The sequence below is a fragment of the Neopsephotus bourkii genome, unplaced genomic scaffold (assembly GCF_033783945.1).
Source record: "Neopsephotus bourkii isolate Nb327-2 ecotype Australia unplaced genomic scaffold, CSIRO-AGI_Nbou_v1 NB_1638, whole genome shotgun sequence".
NCBI lineage: Eukaryota > Metazoa > Chordata > Aves > Psittaciformes > Psittacidae > Neopsephotus > Neopsephotus bourkii.
Genome location: NW_026902113.1, coordinates 9,927,422 through 9,945,191, shown reverse-complemented (window position 1 = coordinate 9,945,191; position 17,770 = coordinate 9,927,422). Strand labels below are relative to the sequence as shown.

The 17,770-nt window shown below is 41.8% G+C and overlaps 2 protein-coding genes across 7 annotated transcripts in view; one reads left to right on the top strand and one right to left on the bottom strand.

Moving 5' to 3' along the window:
- The window catches only part of FLT1 (fms related receptor tyrosine kinase 1), a 111,170-nt gene extending 101,545 nt beyond the window's left edge, over positions 1-9,625 (top strand). The window contains exons 26-30 of the mRNA XM_061374551.1: positions 979-1,084; positions 1,178-1,308; positions 1,739-1,823; positions 2,669-2,760; positions 7,632-9,625. Of these exons, the coding sequence (XP_061230535.1) occupies positions 979-1,084; positions 1,178-1,308; positions 1,739-1,823; positions 2,669-2,760; positions 7,632-7,836 (619 nt within the window). The 3' untranslated portion in view covers positions 7,837-9,625. The remainder of the gene's footprint in view (positions 1-978; positions 1,085-1,177; positions 1,309-1,738; positions 1,824-2,668; positions 2,761-7,631) is intronic.
- A 1,321-nt stretch (positions 9,626-10,946) lies between these two features.
- PAN3 (poly(A) specific ribonuclease subunit PAN3) overlaps positions 10,947-17,770 on the bottom strand; it is a 79,270-nt gene continuing 72,446 nt past the window's right edge. For 5 of the 6 annotated variants that reach the window (XM_061374553.1, XM_061374554.1, XM_061374556.1 and 2 more), the window contains 2 exons: positions 16,973-17,111; positions 10,947-13,913 (listed from right to left, as the gene is read on the bottom strand). In XM_061374553.1, coding sequence (XP_061230537.1) covers positions 13,773-13,913; positions 16,973-17,111 — 280 coding nt within the window. In that variant the 3' untranslated portion in view covers positions 10,947-13,772. Of the gene's footprint in view, positions 13,914-16,972; positions 17,112-17,770 lie in introns of those variants that run through there. The other variant, XM_061374557.1, reaches the window with a different exon arrangement.

The window sequence follows — 17,770 nt, the reverse complement described above, 5'->3', positions numbered from 1 at the left end:
AATGCTGGAGGAATGTGACATTTTATTAACGTCGTCTTGACTTAGGAAGTGACAGCGGAGGCGTCCCCTCAAGCACTCCGGTGACGAGGGTCCACCCTTTCCCGGAGATGGCAGAGGAAGGTGACGGGGACCAGCAGCCTCCCAGCCCATGTCCCCTGTGAGGTTTATTTGAGCCCTTCCACCATGACATCGGCTGTCACTTCCCGGTGCCCTGCCTTAGGCCAACAGCGTTTTGGAGGCTTGGGGGGAGTCCAAGTGAGCCCTTGGGTCTACAGTGCCTCTACCCTGGGAGTGGAATGGAGCGCTCTGCCCAGGAGGCACATGCAGCACCCCAAACACACACCTCATGGTGTGAGCATGAACACATCCAGGGTATTTTATCTCTGGAGGCAAAATCAAGTACGTGTTATGTGCCTTTGGTGCCTATTCAAGTGCAACGTCATGACTCAAAATAGCAACGCTTACCAAAAAATAGCTCTGAAAGGAGGATGCAAGCCAGCCATGCCTATCTGGGAATATTACCCATTGGCTAATTTTATTATCATAGTGACAGTAGATAAGAGCTTTTTTTTTTCTCTCTTTCACATACTTTATTGCAGGAAGGAAAGCTTGGCCAATATGAGGAAGTGACACATTCATATAAGTCATCTTAGGATGCCTTAACCTAAACACTGCCAGTTAATAGATGTTTAATACAAAGGTTTAATGCTTAATTAGGAATAAAATAGAAAGTATGACTAGTTGGCCAGATCATTCTTTTGATGTGGTTTTCCTGGTGTCTTGCGGGAAGGTTTTTGCCTTTTTTTTGTGTCAAGTTTACTCTTACTTTGAGTAGGAGGCCTCGTGTTGGAGAGCCTCTTTGAAAATCAGCAGGCACAGGAGTTAACTCTGTCAATGTCAAGCTGTCCGAGCTGTGCTGTCTTGGGTCGCAGCGAGCTGTAACCCCACCATGTGCTCACTTTGCTTTTGTCCTCACAGCTACCAGATCATGCTGGATTGCTGGCGAAGCAATCCCAACGACAGACCACGGTTCTCCGAGCTGGTGAAAAAGCTGGGTGACCTGCTGCAAGCAAACGTCCAGCAGGTACCGACATCGTGGCCATGCGCTGTCACCGAGGTGGGGGTGACTGGCCACACGGTCCCAGGAATAATGTGTTAATTTCTTGTTTCTGTTTAGGATGGCAAAGACTACATACCCCTCAACACGATATTTACGAAGGAAAGCGGATTTCCCCCTGCCTCTGATCCTCTGTGCCATGACAGTTTTCCTGTTACAAGCTCAAATTGTGGGAGCACTGAAAATGTCAGGTGAGAGAAACAAGTTGAAGCCCGGGTTGGCTTGCTGGGTATTGTAGCTTGCTGCATAGCCTGTTTTGGTCCTGGACAGGAGAAACACTCAGATACTCCATGCGGCCTGTACATCGCACCAGCCACTAAGCCACCACCTCTGGGATCCCGTTAGGCTGGGGCAGCACTTTGGAATGTCTCTGCCCAGGGAAACATCAGCTCTACCACTTGAGGGGCATACATGGGCTCAGGCACTGTGAGAGGGGCAGCTGTGTGCACCCCAGGACTGGGGAGTGAGGTTTGCGTAGGGTCTGCTTAACCAGCCCCATTTGTGTAAACTACCTGAATGAGAGCTAGGAAACTGCTTAAAGAAACACAGGAATGCCCAGCGCTTCCTGCCTGTGCACTGCATGCTCTCACCAAACCCTGCCCTGCTTTTCTTGTTGGACAGATACATAAACACTTTCAAAATAAAGCCACCCCAGCGCATAAAGACATTTGAAGAGCTGCCCATCAAGGAAACACTTGTATTGAATGTAAGTGACTCCTGGGCCAAATGGTATGTCATCTATTTCTTTTTATTTGTGTGACAGATTCATGCAGAGAGAATCAAGATGAGGTTTTTACTGCTTCGTCAGCTCTATTGGTTTGAGGCGTGAGATTAGCTGTGCTTGCAGCATTGTATTATCCCACTGTCCTATTAATCGGGGTCAGCAGATCCTTGCAGATCATGCCATGGGATGCAAACACTCCTTCCCCGGTAAGAAATGGCCAGTGCCAGCAGGCCTGGAAGGTGCCACTGCCAGGGTCCCACTGGTGTGGGAGGACCACTTGAAATCCCTTGGATTTGTGTTTTCATGTGAATAGTAGCACACAAATGAGAACTGGGGGTCACACTTCAGAGATCCCAGGTAGGAACAAGTTCTTTTACCAGGTGGACAAGCTGGAGAAGTGTCTACTAAAGGGGCACACATACTGTCCCAATGGGGCTAGGCATAGTGAGAGGCTGAGGGAAGCTTTCAGTGACCCAGTTGTACACATTATGTGGTGGGAGGTGGGAAAGGCAGAGTGGTGCCTGCAAGGTTAAACTAGCAGCTGGCCAAAACCTCACCTTGTGTGTAGACATTTTTCTTTTAGCACTCTGTATCTGCCTTAACAACATGTGTGTGCTGCATCCCAAAGCAAGGACAGTTTGGAAAGGCATCATTAAATACCTGGGCACTGCAGCACCTCTGGCAGCACTGGACCACCGCCTCATAGAGCTGTTGGAGTAGAAATGACCAAACAAAGGGTGCAAATCAGACCAAAGAGGAATTGAGTCCGTTCTAAATATAACTTTCTACAGCTAACATCTCATAGCATTACATTTTCTTTTTCCAAGGATTACCAAGCAGACAGTGGGATGGTGCTGGCTCCAGAAGAACTGAAACGCTTCACATGGACAGGCAGCAAGCAGAAACGGACACTCTTTGGGTCTGTATTTTATGTTCCTTTCTTCATGTTTTAGAGGGCAAAGGAGGATTCAAGGTCTTTGTGCTAAATCGTGCCTAATGAAGCAGCTGAGGAGTCCCCAGTTCCTGCAAGCACTCTTGCTGAGCTGTGTCCGGCTTGGTTGAGTGAACAGGCAATCACCTCCCACACCTAAGCCTCCATGCATCTTCGAGGGAAATGACCCTCAACCCCTCAAAGCACATCACTAATAGCACTCTATTGATGAGCCTGATCCATAGCTTAACGCCAGGCTGGGCAAGTGAGTGCAGCAGACCAAGGCAGAAGTAGGTAATGCTAGGAAACAAGCCCTTGGCAATGGGGGAGGAGGAACGTGCGGCTGTGAAGGATTTGCAGTTGTTTCTGCAAGTCCTCAAGGGCACCCCAGCTGGGACACTGCTCCCTGTGCTTGTTTTTGCTCTTCTTTTCCATGACTCAGCTAAGCATGGCCCATTTAACACCCATGGGCTCAGGATGCTAAAGTGGCAACTTTACAATAGATGGATGTGAGGGCCTCACTTCTCTTCCTGCCTTTAAGCACTTTAATATATTGGCCACCTTCCTCCACCTAATTCCTGACAGCTGCCCAAGCAGGGAACTAGGGCTGCTCTAAGAAAGGGGTTGCACTGACATGAACTCTCTGTAAATGGGAAGTATTTGTTTGCCCTATGCCAGCAGCGTCTCAGCTCCCAGCCACTGTGAAGCTGGCAGTGTCTGCGCCTGGTTTCAGCTCTTGGCCAGCCCAGGGACTGCCCAGACCCAACCCATCCTTCATCTTAGGCTGGCAGGAGGTCAAGGCCATCGTGCCTGTGGGGAAGGAGTCAGTGCCTCACAGCTGAGCAGGCTGGGAGGTGTAGTATTGTCTGGATGAACAATTGGAGCTGGCTGGAACGTGCAGACAGGGCAGCGAGGAGCTGCCACAGGAAAAACCACAGTGACTAAGAGGGCGTTGGTTGAAGGCACGGGAATACGTGAACAGGAGCGTGCACACTCACACAGCCAAGACACACAGCGTGCAGGGCAAACATGCTGCTGGCAGGATGAGTGCTCTATGGAGCGCTGCTCATGCGCGGCAAAGCCAAGGTGATACAAGTCACTTCAAAGAGGAGCCAGGAAACCCTTTCTCGTGCCTTGACCTTTAAGAAAACAGGCCCGTAAGCAGTTTCATGGTACTTTGATTCTGTGAAGCCATATGCTGGTTTGAGGAGCCAGGTATCATGGAGCTTGGGGCGTGTGTGGATATTACAGGACTTCAAAGGGTGCGATGGTTCCTAGAGGTAGTTGAACCCATTGTTTCTATGTGTAAATATGACTTTTCTGAAGGCTGATGTCAGCTGCAGAGGCAACATGTCCCACATGAAAAGCATGAAATGCCTTTGCATGGCGCAGAATACACAGCATGTACCCCAAGCACCCTTCTGGAAATGCTTTAAGGAGCATTTTCAGCTGCAGGAGGAAAAGGAATGCTTCAATGGGACAAAAAAAAAATCAAATTCAACAGTGACTGCTAGAAGGTAAACCCTCAGGAAACAGCAGTTGGCTGAGAACATACAAGGTCATCTGGCCTGCAAGCTGAACAATTGGTACTGTAGTGTTATGCCATAAACATAACACAGACTCAGATCTGTGAATGCATGCAGTGACCCTTGTAGCCTGCACACATTCCTGAAAGTGGAAGCTCCTTAGCTAAGCATCCTTTATTTAGGCTGTACTTGAACTGGCCACTGGACAACATAAAACCTGGAGGGGCTTGATATATGTAAGCTGATCTCATCAGATGCGCAGTCCTGCTTCTTCCCCCGCACCTCAAGCATCCTGCTCTGCAGTCTTGCGCTCTCGTTTGTGGTTCAGGCTGCTGAATTATTGGCAGAGCTGCCTCAGGGTAGTTTCTGAGCAAACAGTAGCAGCTCACTGTCAGGGTGCCAGTGCCAGGCTGAGGAAAGGGTCACTCCCCCCTTCCTAGCAGCAGCTTACAGTTAGATCACCATCACTATAATACCTAACCGCTCCCAGAGCACTTGCCCTCTTGCTGCCATGACAGCACTACCATCATACCTCAAAACCGCAGTTTAGGACACAGATGCAGCAGCAGGTGAGTTCTGAGCAGAGACAGAGGGGCTGCAGGGCTGTGTCCTCGCCGATTCCTGCTTGGCTGCAGGCTGGGGCAGGCTGGCCTGCCTTGCCCTGGGCCACGGCTTTTCCCTGCTGCTCATGGCACAACAACTGGGCTCAGCATGGTTTCTTCCTCAGCTCAAAGCATCTGAAATGCCATCTGAGCCAGTCAGGTAGGGTGATGCTTTTAGACCAGCACATACTGTATGCAGGCTGGACGTGCCCATTAGCAGATTCAGACTTGGCCAGGCCATGTCTACTGCATAGGGTGGAAGGAGCCAAACCCAGCACATCCCACCTGTCCCCAGAAGTGCACCCAGGGTTTGTCACAGAGGAATATAGGCGACTCCAGAAGAGAACCAGTGCATGCACAGGTGCTTACTCAGCATGACTAACCAGAAAGAGCAGAACAAGGAGCCAACTTACCTCATAGTGCAGGGGTACCCCTCTCACCCCAGTCAGCCTCCTCCCCTCTTCCTTCCACTGCTGTGGACGGAAAGGCACTGACAAGCAAAGCTCACCACCCTTGGTTTTACTTTAGGAAACTGAGCATCAGCCCAAACCATCAGTAAGCCCCCCAGGCCCAGGTGGTGAGCAGGAGGACAACAACAGAAATGGTTGCTATGAGCCTTGGACTACTGCCACAGAGATGATACTGTGAACAGCATAGAGGCAAGTCTTTCCTAATGTAAGGCCTCGGGTAACAAGATCCCAATAGAAAGGTTTAGGGGAGAGAAAAAACAAACTTCTGAGCTCTTCTCCTTTGCAAGTGGAATGGATCCCAGCTGCAACTATCTTCTAGTTTTCAATATTGGTGAAAAACGCCTAACCTAAGTAAGCCAAAAACCCTGGGCTGGAGCAAAGCCTAAGCAAGAAAAACAGTGAGAACTCCCCACTTGTGAGCTGGAACAAGCATCTCAAGAGCTGCAACAAGCCTCTAATCTCACTCCATTCTTCAGTCTATCAGGAAAGCAGCAGCTGTTTCCTCCACCAAATGATCCCAATTAAAACCCCCATGACAGCCAGTTTCTAATTTACATTTCTAGAGTGGGAAGAAGATAGTCCACAGCTACAGAAGCCCTTACTGACTGAAAGCTCAGTCTCAAAATGAAGCCTGACTACAGACGCCCAGACCCTGTGGGCTCTCTCAAAGCTCTCTGTGGGCCTGCATGCCCAGGTACAGCTGTACACATAAGGTAAAATTAATAGGTGCAGCTCCACTGGTATAAAGGTTTATTAAAGTTGAAGCCAAGTCCAGCTCACATGAAAGTTCTCAGGATGCAAAAGCCTGATGATGAAAGGATCAAAGCATAATGATTTTAAGGCTTGTAACTTCACATGCACACTTCACTTTGCCAGCCCACTGCTCCCTAAGACTCACAATTACAATGTAATTCACAGAAGCATTCCTCTTTAAACCCATCACAAAAAGTACCTTGCCACATAGTTATAGAATTTATCCCAAGGCAATTGCTTCTCCATCTGCCAACAGATGCAGTGTAAAAATACGGGATGCATCTGCAATCCCCATCATGAGGGCTTCCCCTCATGAACTCTGTCCATTTAAAAACAAATGCAACAGGGTGGTCTTGTGAGGACCCTCCAAGTTCCTACAGCAGGACAGATGGCAGAGACCATACTCCTTAAAAAGCACACAGGCTCAGGAGCTAAAGAGTCTAGAAACTGTTACTTCTCCGTTTCCTAACCCAGAATGGCCTGCACTACCAGTTCTGTATTGCACTGAAAGATCTAACACTGCAAATTAAAATGAAAAGCAAAACCCTGGGCTCCAAAAGCCTCAACAGATGTTCTGACTGTCTTCTCTGGAATTCAAGGCTAGGGCTGCCAGCGTTCCTGACCTTATAAATGGAGAGGGGTGGAGTGTCCATGAACTTATAAAAATACAGGGGAGGAAATCTAATTTTAGGCATTGCAGCCCAACATGTTTGCATGAGGCTTTCACATGTAATCAATGATGGTAAATGCTCTGGCTTGTCCTTTGTCTGCAGATAGATCTTTGGTATCTAAGGTCAACGGTGTGAAAATTCTCTTTGCCTTTATTTTCTGAATTATTGAGGGAGCCCCTTTAAGCACTGTGCTCTCTGAACATGGGTGAAAAAGCTGCAAGATAAACAATACCTTTAAGAGTGGCTCAGCTGAGAAGACATTAAACCCTTCTTGTAAAGGGCATCTTATATAAAAGGCAGCATACAGGATAACAGGAAAACTCTAATTCAAACCAGCAGTTCGTATCTGCTGCCAAGAGGAGCCAAAGAGAAGAGATACCCAGGCCTTGCGCCCTTCCTCACAAACATCAACCATTTATCCTAAAAATGTAAATGCTTAAAAAACCATTAGGCTTTGGGAACACCTACACCAGTCAGTAGCTTTCTGCTTTTGCTGCAAGGCTTGAGATCTTTCATTACTTCACTCCTGCTCAAAAAAAGCCCAGCTCCCTTAGGAAGAACATTTAAATGTGGGGACCCTACGGGCACCAAGACCCTAATACTTACAATAAACACAAAGAGTGACGTTCAGTCACAGAAGGGAAATTAAGGGGGACACAGGAGGGCTCTCTCCATCCTCAGTTCTGCTCAGCCAATGAGCAATCCCTTTTGCATCAATGCCATTCCCATCATCTGAGAATAAACAAAGCTGCTTCTTGTGATGCAGCTTTGCTCAAGTCATTAAAACAAACGCCCGTACACATTAAATACACTAACAAGGATGCTGCTTTGTTACAGTATTAAAGGTGCCAGCAGGAGCAAGGAGTCGGTGCTTTCTGGAATAACCAAGCCAAGAAGCTTCTGCAGCTTCAGCTGTGACCAGCTCAGTGACTCCAAGCGAAGATACACGTATGGGAATGTGGTGCTGGAGAAAATGAGAGCAAGCCATTCTCCCCCTCCTGACTACAACTCTGTTGTCCTTTATTCTCAGCCCCCTGTATAAATACTTCTAAGCCAAGATTTAAATATGCATTTAATCCATAAAGGTTCTTCTGAAACACTGTCAGTTTAAAAACTCTGACCCAAATAATTTTATCCTACAAGTCAAAAAAATATCATTGGCTTAATCTTGAAGATCTGCTTTTCTACAGACTGCAACAAGCATATACAAAATAGAGCAAAATACTAATGCTTAGGCCTTGACTTTCCCAAATGCTGAACACCAAGAGCTGCCACTAAAATTGCCCCATGCTTCTGAAAACCTGTATGGTCATTGTTACAGAGGAAACCAGTTTGTTGTTTGGTCCCTGGCAGCAGGATGGTATTTCATGCTCTGGTCAGACAGCCCCTGCTCAGACTGCATCACACACTGGGGAATTTGCGCCCTGCTGTCGAGATCTGTGTAGTGGTGGCAAACGAAAGATTCCTTAATAAGAGACAAACAAGAAACAGACCACGCTCCACAGCTTTTAGTGAAACCTCTACTTTGAGAAACTTGAGGGAATGCTAATGTTCCAGGGAAGTGGGGTTAGCTAGCTGGGGATGGGGCACCACATGGCTCTTACTGCTTCAGATGGCATTCGCGGTAAAGAGTAGTGCAAGACAAGAATTTCAAATTTGTGTTGCAAAACACAGTTGGCAAGGATAGGGGAGAACTAAGATCAGGGCCAGGGCTCCAACAGCAGAGAATACATATCAGTTTGGTTTGGACAAGCCTGCTGAAATCAAGTAAATATTCTTGAAGTTTTGCACTTTTGACACTATGCCAACACACACACACACACACTGGAATCAAACCACAAGCTAGATGTTAAAGCCAAGCTCTGTCCACAAAACCCTGTGGACCTTCTAACACTGCACTGATTATATTCTATTTATGGGAATCTGTCTGAAAAGACAGGATGGCTACTAAACTGCATATCCTTTAAATAAATCGATCACTAGAGAGTTTGAAGAGATTAGCTAGAAATGACAATTTCCCTGAAGAGTTAGGGCAGCTTTTCTATGAAGACAGCTGAATTTCTCTGTTAGTTACTAGTATATTTGTACAGGAATAAAAATGTTATCATTCATTTACAACACTTTTGTACAGCATCTCAGAAACGGCATGAGTGTTCTTTGTTCGAGAGTGTAAGGATGCACCATCCCCTTTCACCTTTGAATGCAACATTAAAATGAGAGTTGGCCATTTAATGTCTTCCAAATCAAAACTACTGCCCAATCTCAACTTCTTGTGGTCCACTATAAATATAGTAACTCGAACGCTATGTATAATATGGCTCTGATCTCCTAAAACTCAGCTTAGGAGCTGTGAATTTAACCCACTAACTGTTTAAAGGTAAAAGACCTTTTGCATATTTACAGAGAAGAATTTTCTTGGATATTCACATAAAAGAAATATGTACCACTGCTTCTAAGCTAGGTATCAATTCTACATCTTCCTGGCCAAGAGATCATCAGTTTCAAGTATCTGTTGCACTATCTCTTGCTGGTGAAGTACATTTGACCTCGATCAACACAAAAAGAAAGTTTAAGGACTTTTTCTTAACTCCAATTGAGCAAAAGTAGTTATGGGATGATGCATCTGAAAGGAATGTTTGCACAGTGTAAATATATAAATATACTTTTTGTGCACAAATATTTAAGAAAACTGGACTACAAAGATTACTTTTATATGAATCCCCAAAGTTTCTTTGTATGTGAATAACTCCTGTTTTGTCTTGCATTTTCTGTCTTCATATAATGTATGACTGCGAAATTCATATAATAAAGCTTGCTTTTGAAAGAATCCACAGTTTTGTCAAACTAGTCCATTTTGTGTCAAAGACTGCTGCAGCAGATGGTTTAGCACTGGGCAGCACTAACACACCTGGCAAACAACCCAGCTTGTGGGCCAGTTTTGTGAGCAAAGGAGAATATGGAATAATTGCACAGAAGACACACTTCTCATACAGCAAAGCAGATAAACAGTGAGGTATGCTTGTACAGCTCCCTGTGTGAATGACATACCCTAAACTCAGCATAACTAAGAAGGGCTTACTGCTGGGTAGAGGTAAAAAGTCAACTCTGCCTGCAAGAGAGCCAAGGCTTCATAGTGGGGGAAGACAAAGTAGCTCCTTGACGAGCATCCATTCAACTGCCGCCCACACCTGGTTACTTCTGCAGCTAAAAGGTCTGGTACAGATGAAAGGACTTCAAACAGAGCTAAGGTGGCCCCAGCAGAGCCTGTTCGGAACTAACTGACATAAGCTAGCACTTCAGTCCTGGTAGATGCTTTGCCTTCTTCAGAGAATTTCCACATCCCAAACCCACCCATCAGAAGCTTGGGATACTTCTTCCACAGAGGGGGCAGCTGGGTGCTCTCTGCTATACAGCATTTCATAGTGTGAGGGGATCTCCAAACCACACTGCAGATAAATTAAACAAGCGCTGGAAGGAAGCAGAGATTAAACCTTCTCTGGAAAGGCAGAATGTAACATGAATGCCTATTGCCACAGGAGTTACATAGCTGTTGCTGCACTCTACTATGGAGGAAAATAGAGACTAGGTAAGCACATCTATCAGTCACTCCATGTTAAATGTATGCAGGGAATATTGACAACTACACAAAATTTCACATTACACAAGCACGGTTAAAGAGTGGAGAGGTATAGGAGGTTTTACCCCACCGGTAAATCATCTCACCTTTCTGCTTAACAAAACACAGAAGTAATTCTGAGAAATGAAGCTGTCATCACTCCACATACAAATTCTCAGAGAAAAAAATATACTTTGTTATTGGACAAAAAAGTTCAACAAACATGAAAATTAGGGTACTTTAACAGAGTTTTCAAAATTAGGGCTTGTCCAGTAAAGCAGACCTGAACCAGAGAGACATGGGACTTCAGTTGGGAGTTATGGAAATGTGTATGACTCTAGTCATCAACATGTGTAAGCTTTAGGATATCTGATAATAGTGTAAGTGGCATACTTTGCGACTCATGATTGCTTAAACTCTGCGTTGCAGACAGTGAGTACAAGAGAAATATGATGGAATGAAACACACTTTCAGCACCAAGGTTTAGATGTCCTGTATCCAACTTCAGAACTTCACATTGTCAAAATAAGGCCACGTTATTTCTGGTATTCTTTATTAAAAATACTGCTGTACACATGAAGAATGAAAACAGGATTAAAGATGAGTAACACATATTGGGGTCATGACATTAGAACTTAACATACTGGTGCTTTTTAGGGGAAGCAGTTGACACCTGAATTACTGAAACAAGGGCAAATCAAAAATACATAGGTTCCCTCAACAAAATATTTACAGTATAGTAAATACAACAACAGAATTTAAAACAGGTACAAAAATTAAAACGACCAACATCAGATTTCAAAGGTTGTCCCTTCTGTGCTTTTAGCTGTAAAAAAAAATAGGAAGGGCAGAATTAAATTTCCCATTTGGGAGGGCACATCCTGGTGGCTCTTCTTTTTAAATACAGGTAACACAGTTCTTCCTATGAATGAATCAAACTACAACTTTAGGACAACCTTCTAAATGGAATTAAAATGGGGTGAAGGGCTCTCCCCCCCAAAAACACCCAAGCTGAATTCAGACTGTTCAAATCATTCCCAAATACAGACCAAATGAAATAAATAAAACAAAACAAAAAAAAAGCTTAACTTTTTTTTTTTATGCATTACCTGAAACCAAATATTTTCTGGCTGACATATGTAGGAAAACTTATTAGCTGTCTACCTTTTTATTTTTAAACCAAGTCCTGAGGTTACTAGGGGCTGAAGCAAACTGACATTATGCAAATACACACAGGTTTGCAATTTAGACATGTCTTGCAGAGGGTGGTTTGCTGGTCTAAAAAGGATGAGAATTCAAGCCCTATTTTACCCCTGCCTTACAATTCCACAAAATATTGGTCCACAAATTAAATTTTCAAAGGTTCCCAAACCCCACAACTGAACAGATGATCCCCTTTCATTTTCAAAGAAAACAATACTGGAAAAAACCTCAGCCCGCTTATAAATTAAGCATTTCATATTTCTTCTAGAATACAAGTACTTCTTTTTTGTACAAAAGAATTACAATATGATTTGTCAAAAAACATATAAAAGACAGCTGCTCTTCCTCAAATACATGAGCTAATGATAAAAGACTCTTTTGCATGTTCACTTTTCAAAGTTCCTGTTCCTTTTATATTAAAAAGAACATTCTGGCAACTGTTATTGTTTGAATATTAAACATTATGTTCCTTTTAAAATTCATTCGATCAAATGCGACAATAATCAATTTTTAAACTCAACAACTGATGCTACCTAATGTGGATTCAACCACATTTCCTAAAATGTGTAAAGCATGTCCCTAGTCTTCAAAGCTTTCGATGTGAAGAGAGTTGCTTTTTTCTTGATGCAAGTCTCAAGGCGGAGAATCATTTTAAAGCTTATAAAAGTGGACAGAGAAATATTAAAAACTTCTCTGAAAACTACAAATATTGAGAATTATTAAAATTGATGTCAGTAACATCAGTTGCAAGTGCTTAGAGTCTGTCCTGACCTTTTGAGTTTCCACATTTTCTTCATGGTGAGCACCCAGTGCTATTAAAACATTCAGTGCTGGGAAAGGATAGATACAGTCTTCACTACTGCTTTAAGAAAGGAAATTCCTACATATTTGGCAGTCTTCAGTATCAAAGTGTAGGTGTTTAACTAGAAATCCCATGAATACCCATGTTTGGAGACAACTGCATGTCCAAATATTAGAAAGGTAAATGAAGAGAAAAATTCCAGACTTTTGAGACTGAATTACTTCAGGAATATTCGTGTGTTGCGTATTATCAAAAGTAATATTACTTTGGGCTAAGCAGTGACTGCAAAGGCACAGCAGATCATTATCCCTCCAGATTCAGGCTGTAAAACTTGAAAAGCTCTTGATGCCAGACAACTGCTGTGTTTAGTTAATCTTCTTTTAACAGTGTCTTTGTATCTGTATCCAGTGTAGCGTACCATAATAAAGCTGTGGTTCAAAGAACAGAACTTTATACAAAAATTATACTGTAAATAACCTAAAGTAATACACTCCTGAAACTTCAGGCATTTAAACAATTTCTTTAAAAAAAACCAAAAACTATTAAAAAAATTGCATAAATGTAAATGCTTCTGACTAGCAGGAAAATGTATAAACAGTTTTTAAAAGGCGCTGGTTGTGTTTAGAGCAAGTTTGATATGCTCCTTAAATTATAGATGCTTCCCATTTTGCTATTTTCATCACTTCACTTAGACAAAGTTTAAATCAAATGGCAGGGGAATTTCTTTCCTTTTTTGTCAATTCACCGACACTTCACTTGACTGGTTTTAAAAAGTTTCATCTTCTCACATTTCTCTGAGCTAACAGTGGGTGGCATACAGAGCTTGCATACAACACACTTTACAGAGTTTACGAACTAAACGGTCATTAATAGAACATAATTTCTATTAAATTATTTACCTGGTCCTTTATGCTATTCTGGGTGCAAATAATATCAAAAATGAATAAATTTTGCTATATCCTCAGTGACAAAAACATATCCCAGAAATGTCCTTGCAAAGAGTTTCCCTTAAGTATACAATGTGGCAAAACTTCAGAGATCAGAAAAGTCTTAAAAAAATTAAAATTAGTGCATATACAAGTGGAAAAAATAAAAGCAGGAACATCATGCACCTGATGTGTTCCTTAATCTAAAATAAATTCTTCACAGATAAAGCCTCCAATGGCAGCCTTAGCTCTAGGATAAGTGAAACATTCTTCCCTTCAAGTAACAGTGTACCTGACTGAAGTGCAAGCAGCTTTGCTCATCTCCTGTTTGTTTCCCAAATGTGAAATGAGATGACAACAACAATTCAGCTGTAGTGCAATTTGCTATTGGTTAAGTTCCTCAGCAATGTCCTGCATGCTTTCAGCAAATACTACAACTGACCATTTGCGGCTGCAATCAGTTCTTGAAAAGTATTTTCAAAGCAGCGTTTTAAATCGCTGTAAGTTACCACAAGTACACTCTTCTCATCTCTGGAAATGAGGCTTATTTTTTCTGGCACACCAGCATCTAACTGTAACAAGAATGCAAAAGATAAAATAAAAGAAGTGTGAAAGAAATGGCAAAACATTTCCCCAATAACAAAAGCAATCAATTTCTTGGCAAGCACATTGTTGTGGTGCAGCTCAAATCTGCTAACACCACAGAAAGGAAGGATCTGAATCGCACCACAACAATGTATTTGCCAAAAAATCGAGACATTTTGGTCTTAACCTGATCGACATTCCAGACCTTTGGACTAGGTTACCATTGTTTTCTTCCCTTTCCATAAAGCCAATAATCCTGCAATGCGACCTTCCCCTGTGCAGAAGGCCTAGCAAAATTTCCATATAGCTCCTGATGAACATAACCATGTTTGACATTACATTTGCACAAAAGTTCCACAAGCCTCCATGTAGGGTAGGTAGATTACTTCTTGCCCGCACTAAAATTAAATAATGGATGGACCAGCCCCAAGTAGTATGAAAACTGGTAGAAAAACAAACCTCACATTTTGGCAATACTGAAACAAACTAGATCCTAAGCTTTACGGTACATTTCACCCCTTACTCTATTAAAAAAACCCACCCCAAAACCACCAAACTAAACCAACACCCTTGATTACCTAGTTACAATTCACAAACAGGTAACTTGGAGTTAAGAGATTAAAGTCGTTCCACATTCGTTTTCATGTTTTCTTATGACTTCTCGAATTCAATTTTAAAAAATTGTATGTTACTCTATGTACTTTAAGATGTACCACTAAATACTAATTTGAACACAGGAATAGCCTACTTTACATGCTGAAGACCCTTCTAACACTATATCTTACATTCTGCCCACTTTGCAAGAAATGGTTATCAATGGAAAACCGTCAGACTCTTAAAACACAAAACTTGTAGCTCTGTTTTAGTCAATACATTGGTATTTCCCAATACTTGACACTACAAACTTTCTTGTTCCAATACAGAAGGTGGGGTAGAGAAGTGGGATATAACACTATTGATAAAATTTTTGGAAATACAACCCTAGCAGGATTAAATAAATATATTATAATGTTGTACTGAATAGCAGAAGAACAATTAAAGTTGTCAGTGAGATAACAAAGTTGACACTGCCCAACACCAGCTAGTGGAACAACATAGTAAATTAGTAATTTCTTCCTTTTGTCTTCTAAAATAATGTTCTTAGCATAGCCTTAAGATTTGGAACCTCCCCAACTTAAAGTTCCTGTTTCATTAATAGTTTTAAAAGGACAAAAGCAAGCCAATTAGCTTTTAATTATTGTGGAGTAGGATAAAACCACCACCACCTTCTAACATCCATTACAAAATATTATCACGATTAAGGTCTTTGTGAAATACAGTCTACTGTCTCCATTAGCATCATACAAGAAATCAGCAAATTATCTAAACACATGTAGGATATGGAAGATCTGTATTAAGAAAGCCACACAGTAACTAGAAACATCAATAGTTATGGCTTTCTTTCTCTCCCTCTGTGGAGGGATAAATCAACTGAGAAGATCCCACAAATGCCACATTGAAAAGAATTATTTTTTTTTTTAAATAGGGCAATTTTCATTCAAAAGGAATGCTTTTGCAATGTAGCAGGAACGCCCAAATAACCATTTCTACTACTACACACTACAATTTCGGAAGTGTTTTTTACAGTGTATTTCCAAAGTAGAGTTCTGCAAACCTTACATTTTTTTTGTGTGCTGAGCCCACAACCACAGAAGAGAAGAGCCTCTGTTTATAAAAAGGTAAGCCATGAACATTTATAGAACAGGCATTTTTTGACACCACCTCTTACCTGACCTACGAATTCAGGACTGTCCCCTCTTGCTACAGTACCGTACGGGTCACTGCTTTCAAACCATGATGGCATTTCACTGCCTATTTGAGTATCAACATGCTTTCTTTTTGATTTAGCCTCAATCCCTTTAATGTCCTTTTTAAAGTGATTACAGACACCAACCAGAAAGATAAAAAGGAGGTTAAAGAAATGCACAGCAGTGGTCTAATAGGAGATTAAAAGCCCTGAAAATTTAGATAAAACATTTTACTGTAGTTAAGTTAGTTGTTACATGTCAAAGAATCTGAATACATTCATTTTGTTCTGAAAGAGAAATTTGGCTATCCTAATCCTTGGACAGAAAAGAAATACTTGCCACTGAAAAACTGTATCTTGTCAGTGTCTGCATCACCATTCTCTACAGTGAGTGGAATGAACAAGCAATTACCAAAACCAAAAACACCAAAAACAAAAAAAAAGGAAGAAGTAGCATCCTATGAATTACTGAAGTTTGACAAAACATGAACTAAGCTGAAAACTGATCTGCCAATTAAAAAAGTAATTGGCTCCTGTACTTTTAAAATGTATACAGGAAAACAGTACAGCTATTGAAGATCTTGTGGTCTCTCGCACATGTCCTGCTATTAATCATGAGAGTGCTCAGCCAAAATACTGCTAGTGGTGCAGCTCTTAAAACAACTTCAAATAGCTTTGTTACATCAGCCTTGGTAAACAAAGGGTTGGAGAGGCTAGGGAAGTTACAGAATTGGACTTTGCTTTTAAAGTCAAACACATTTTCCAGCACTGTCCTAGATCGTAAGGATTTTGCAGTTTCCTATTGCAGTTTCCCTCCTGTCTCCTACTCTGGTCAGCACAGTTTATAAATGGATCCTCTTGCTTTATGATCATCCTCTGTGATACCTATACCAGCAGAAACCTCCTCCAGTTAAAGGGGTTTTATGGATCCTTTATGCTGTGTTGAAAGACCAGAGTAGCATAAAGGGACCAGCATTGCATATCCACAGAATTCAATGCATTCCAGGATGAAAAGTTAATACTGTATCTCATGCTATATGACCAAATTTCAAGTTTTTAATATTAGTGTACTAAGTTTATTTAAAATATCCATAAATGTATGAATATTAGCTTAGTGAATACATTGTTTTCATCCAAAATGGGGAAAATAACCATTAATTAAATCAACAGAATTAACTTGCCAATGCTTTGAAGCAGAGTATTATTTTAAAGAAAGTTAACCCAAACAAATTTTTAAAAGCTAACCCAAGTACAGTGTACCTTGTTAAGACATGAGATAATGTGACTGAGGTCAATCCAAGGAGTACCCGCTTCTGTCACCTGATGGAAAAGGTGATCTCGAAAGAGCTTCAGTAAATACCTGTCTCCAGTTTCTGACCACGTTGGGTCTTTCTGAAACCTGGTGTAAAACAAAGGCTCATATTAAAGCTCATAAAGTTAAGAAAAATCAAACCCCACATACATACATGATTCTTCAATCTAAACTTCAAATCTAAACTTACTGCTTATAGGCTACCTGCTATAATTTGCAATTCAATTAGTCATGTCCCCCGCCCCCACTGCAAACAGAGGATATACATATTCAAAGTTTCTCAGCTGTTGAAGCACCTGAAGCTAATGTCTGACAAGGGCCACAGAAGAGTAATGGTAGAAAGCAACAGTTACCTTCAACAAGTTTAACATGTTTGTAATGCTGGTTTCTAACATTTACAACTCCAAGTCTATTCAATAGGATGGAAAACAAACGATGAACAGTTTTATGTTTTAGTTGATTAAAAAACAAAACACAATAAAAAGCTGAAAATAAACTAACTTAAAACCAGTATCCACACCATTTACTACAGTTAAAGCAAGCTACAGATTTCCTCAAAATCTAGAATCACTCACAAGAGATTGCCAAGAGAAACCATACTAAAAAGCTTAGATAACTTTTGCATGTCTATATATAGCTTTCTCTACTCCTTTATTTAAACTTTTGAACAAAGTTACTTACTTTTCTCAAAGCTTCTTAAATACTCATTTCTTCAGGGGCAAAATATGGGGAAAACATTTAGCTTA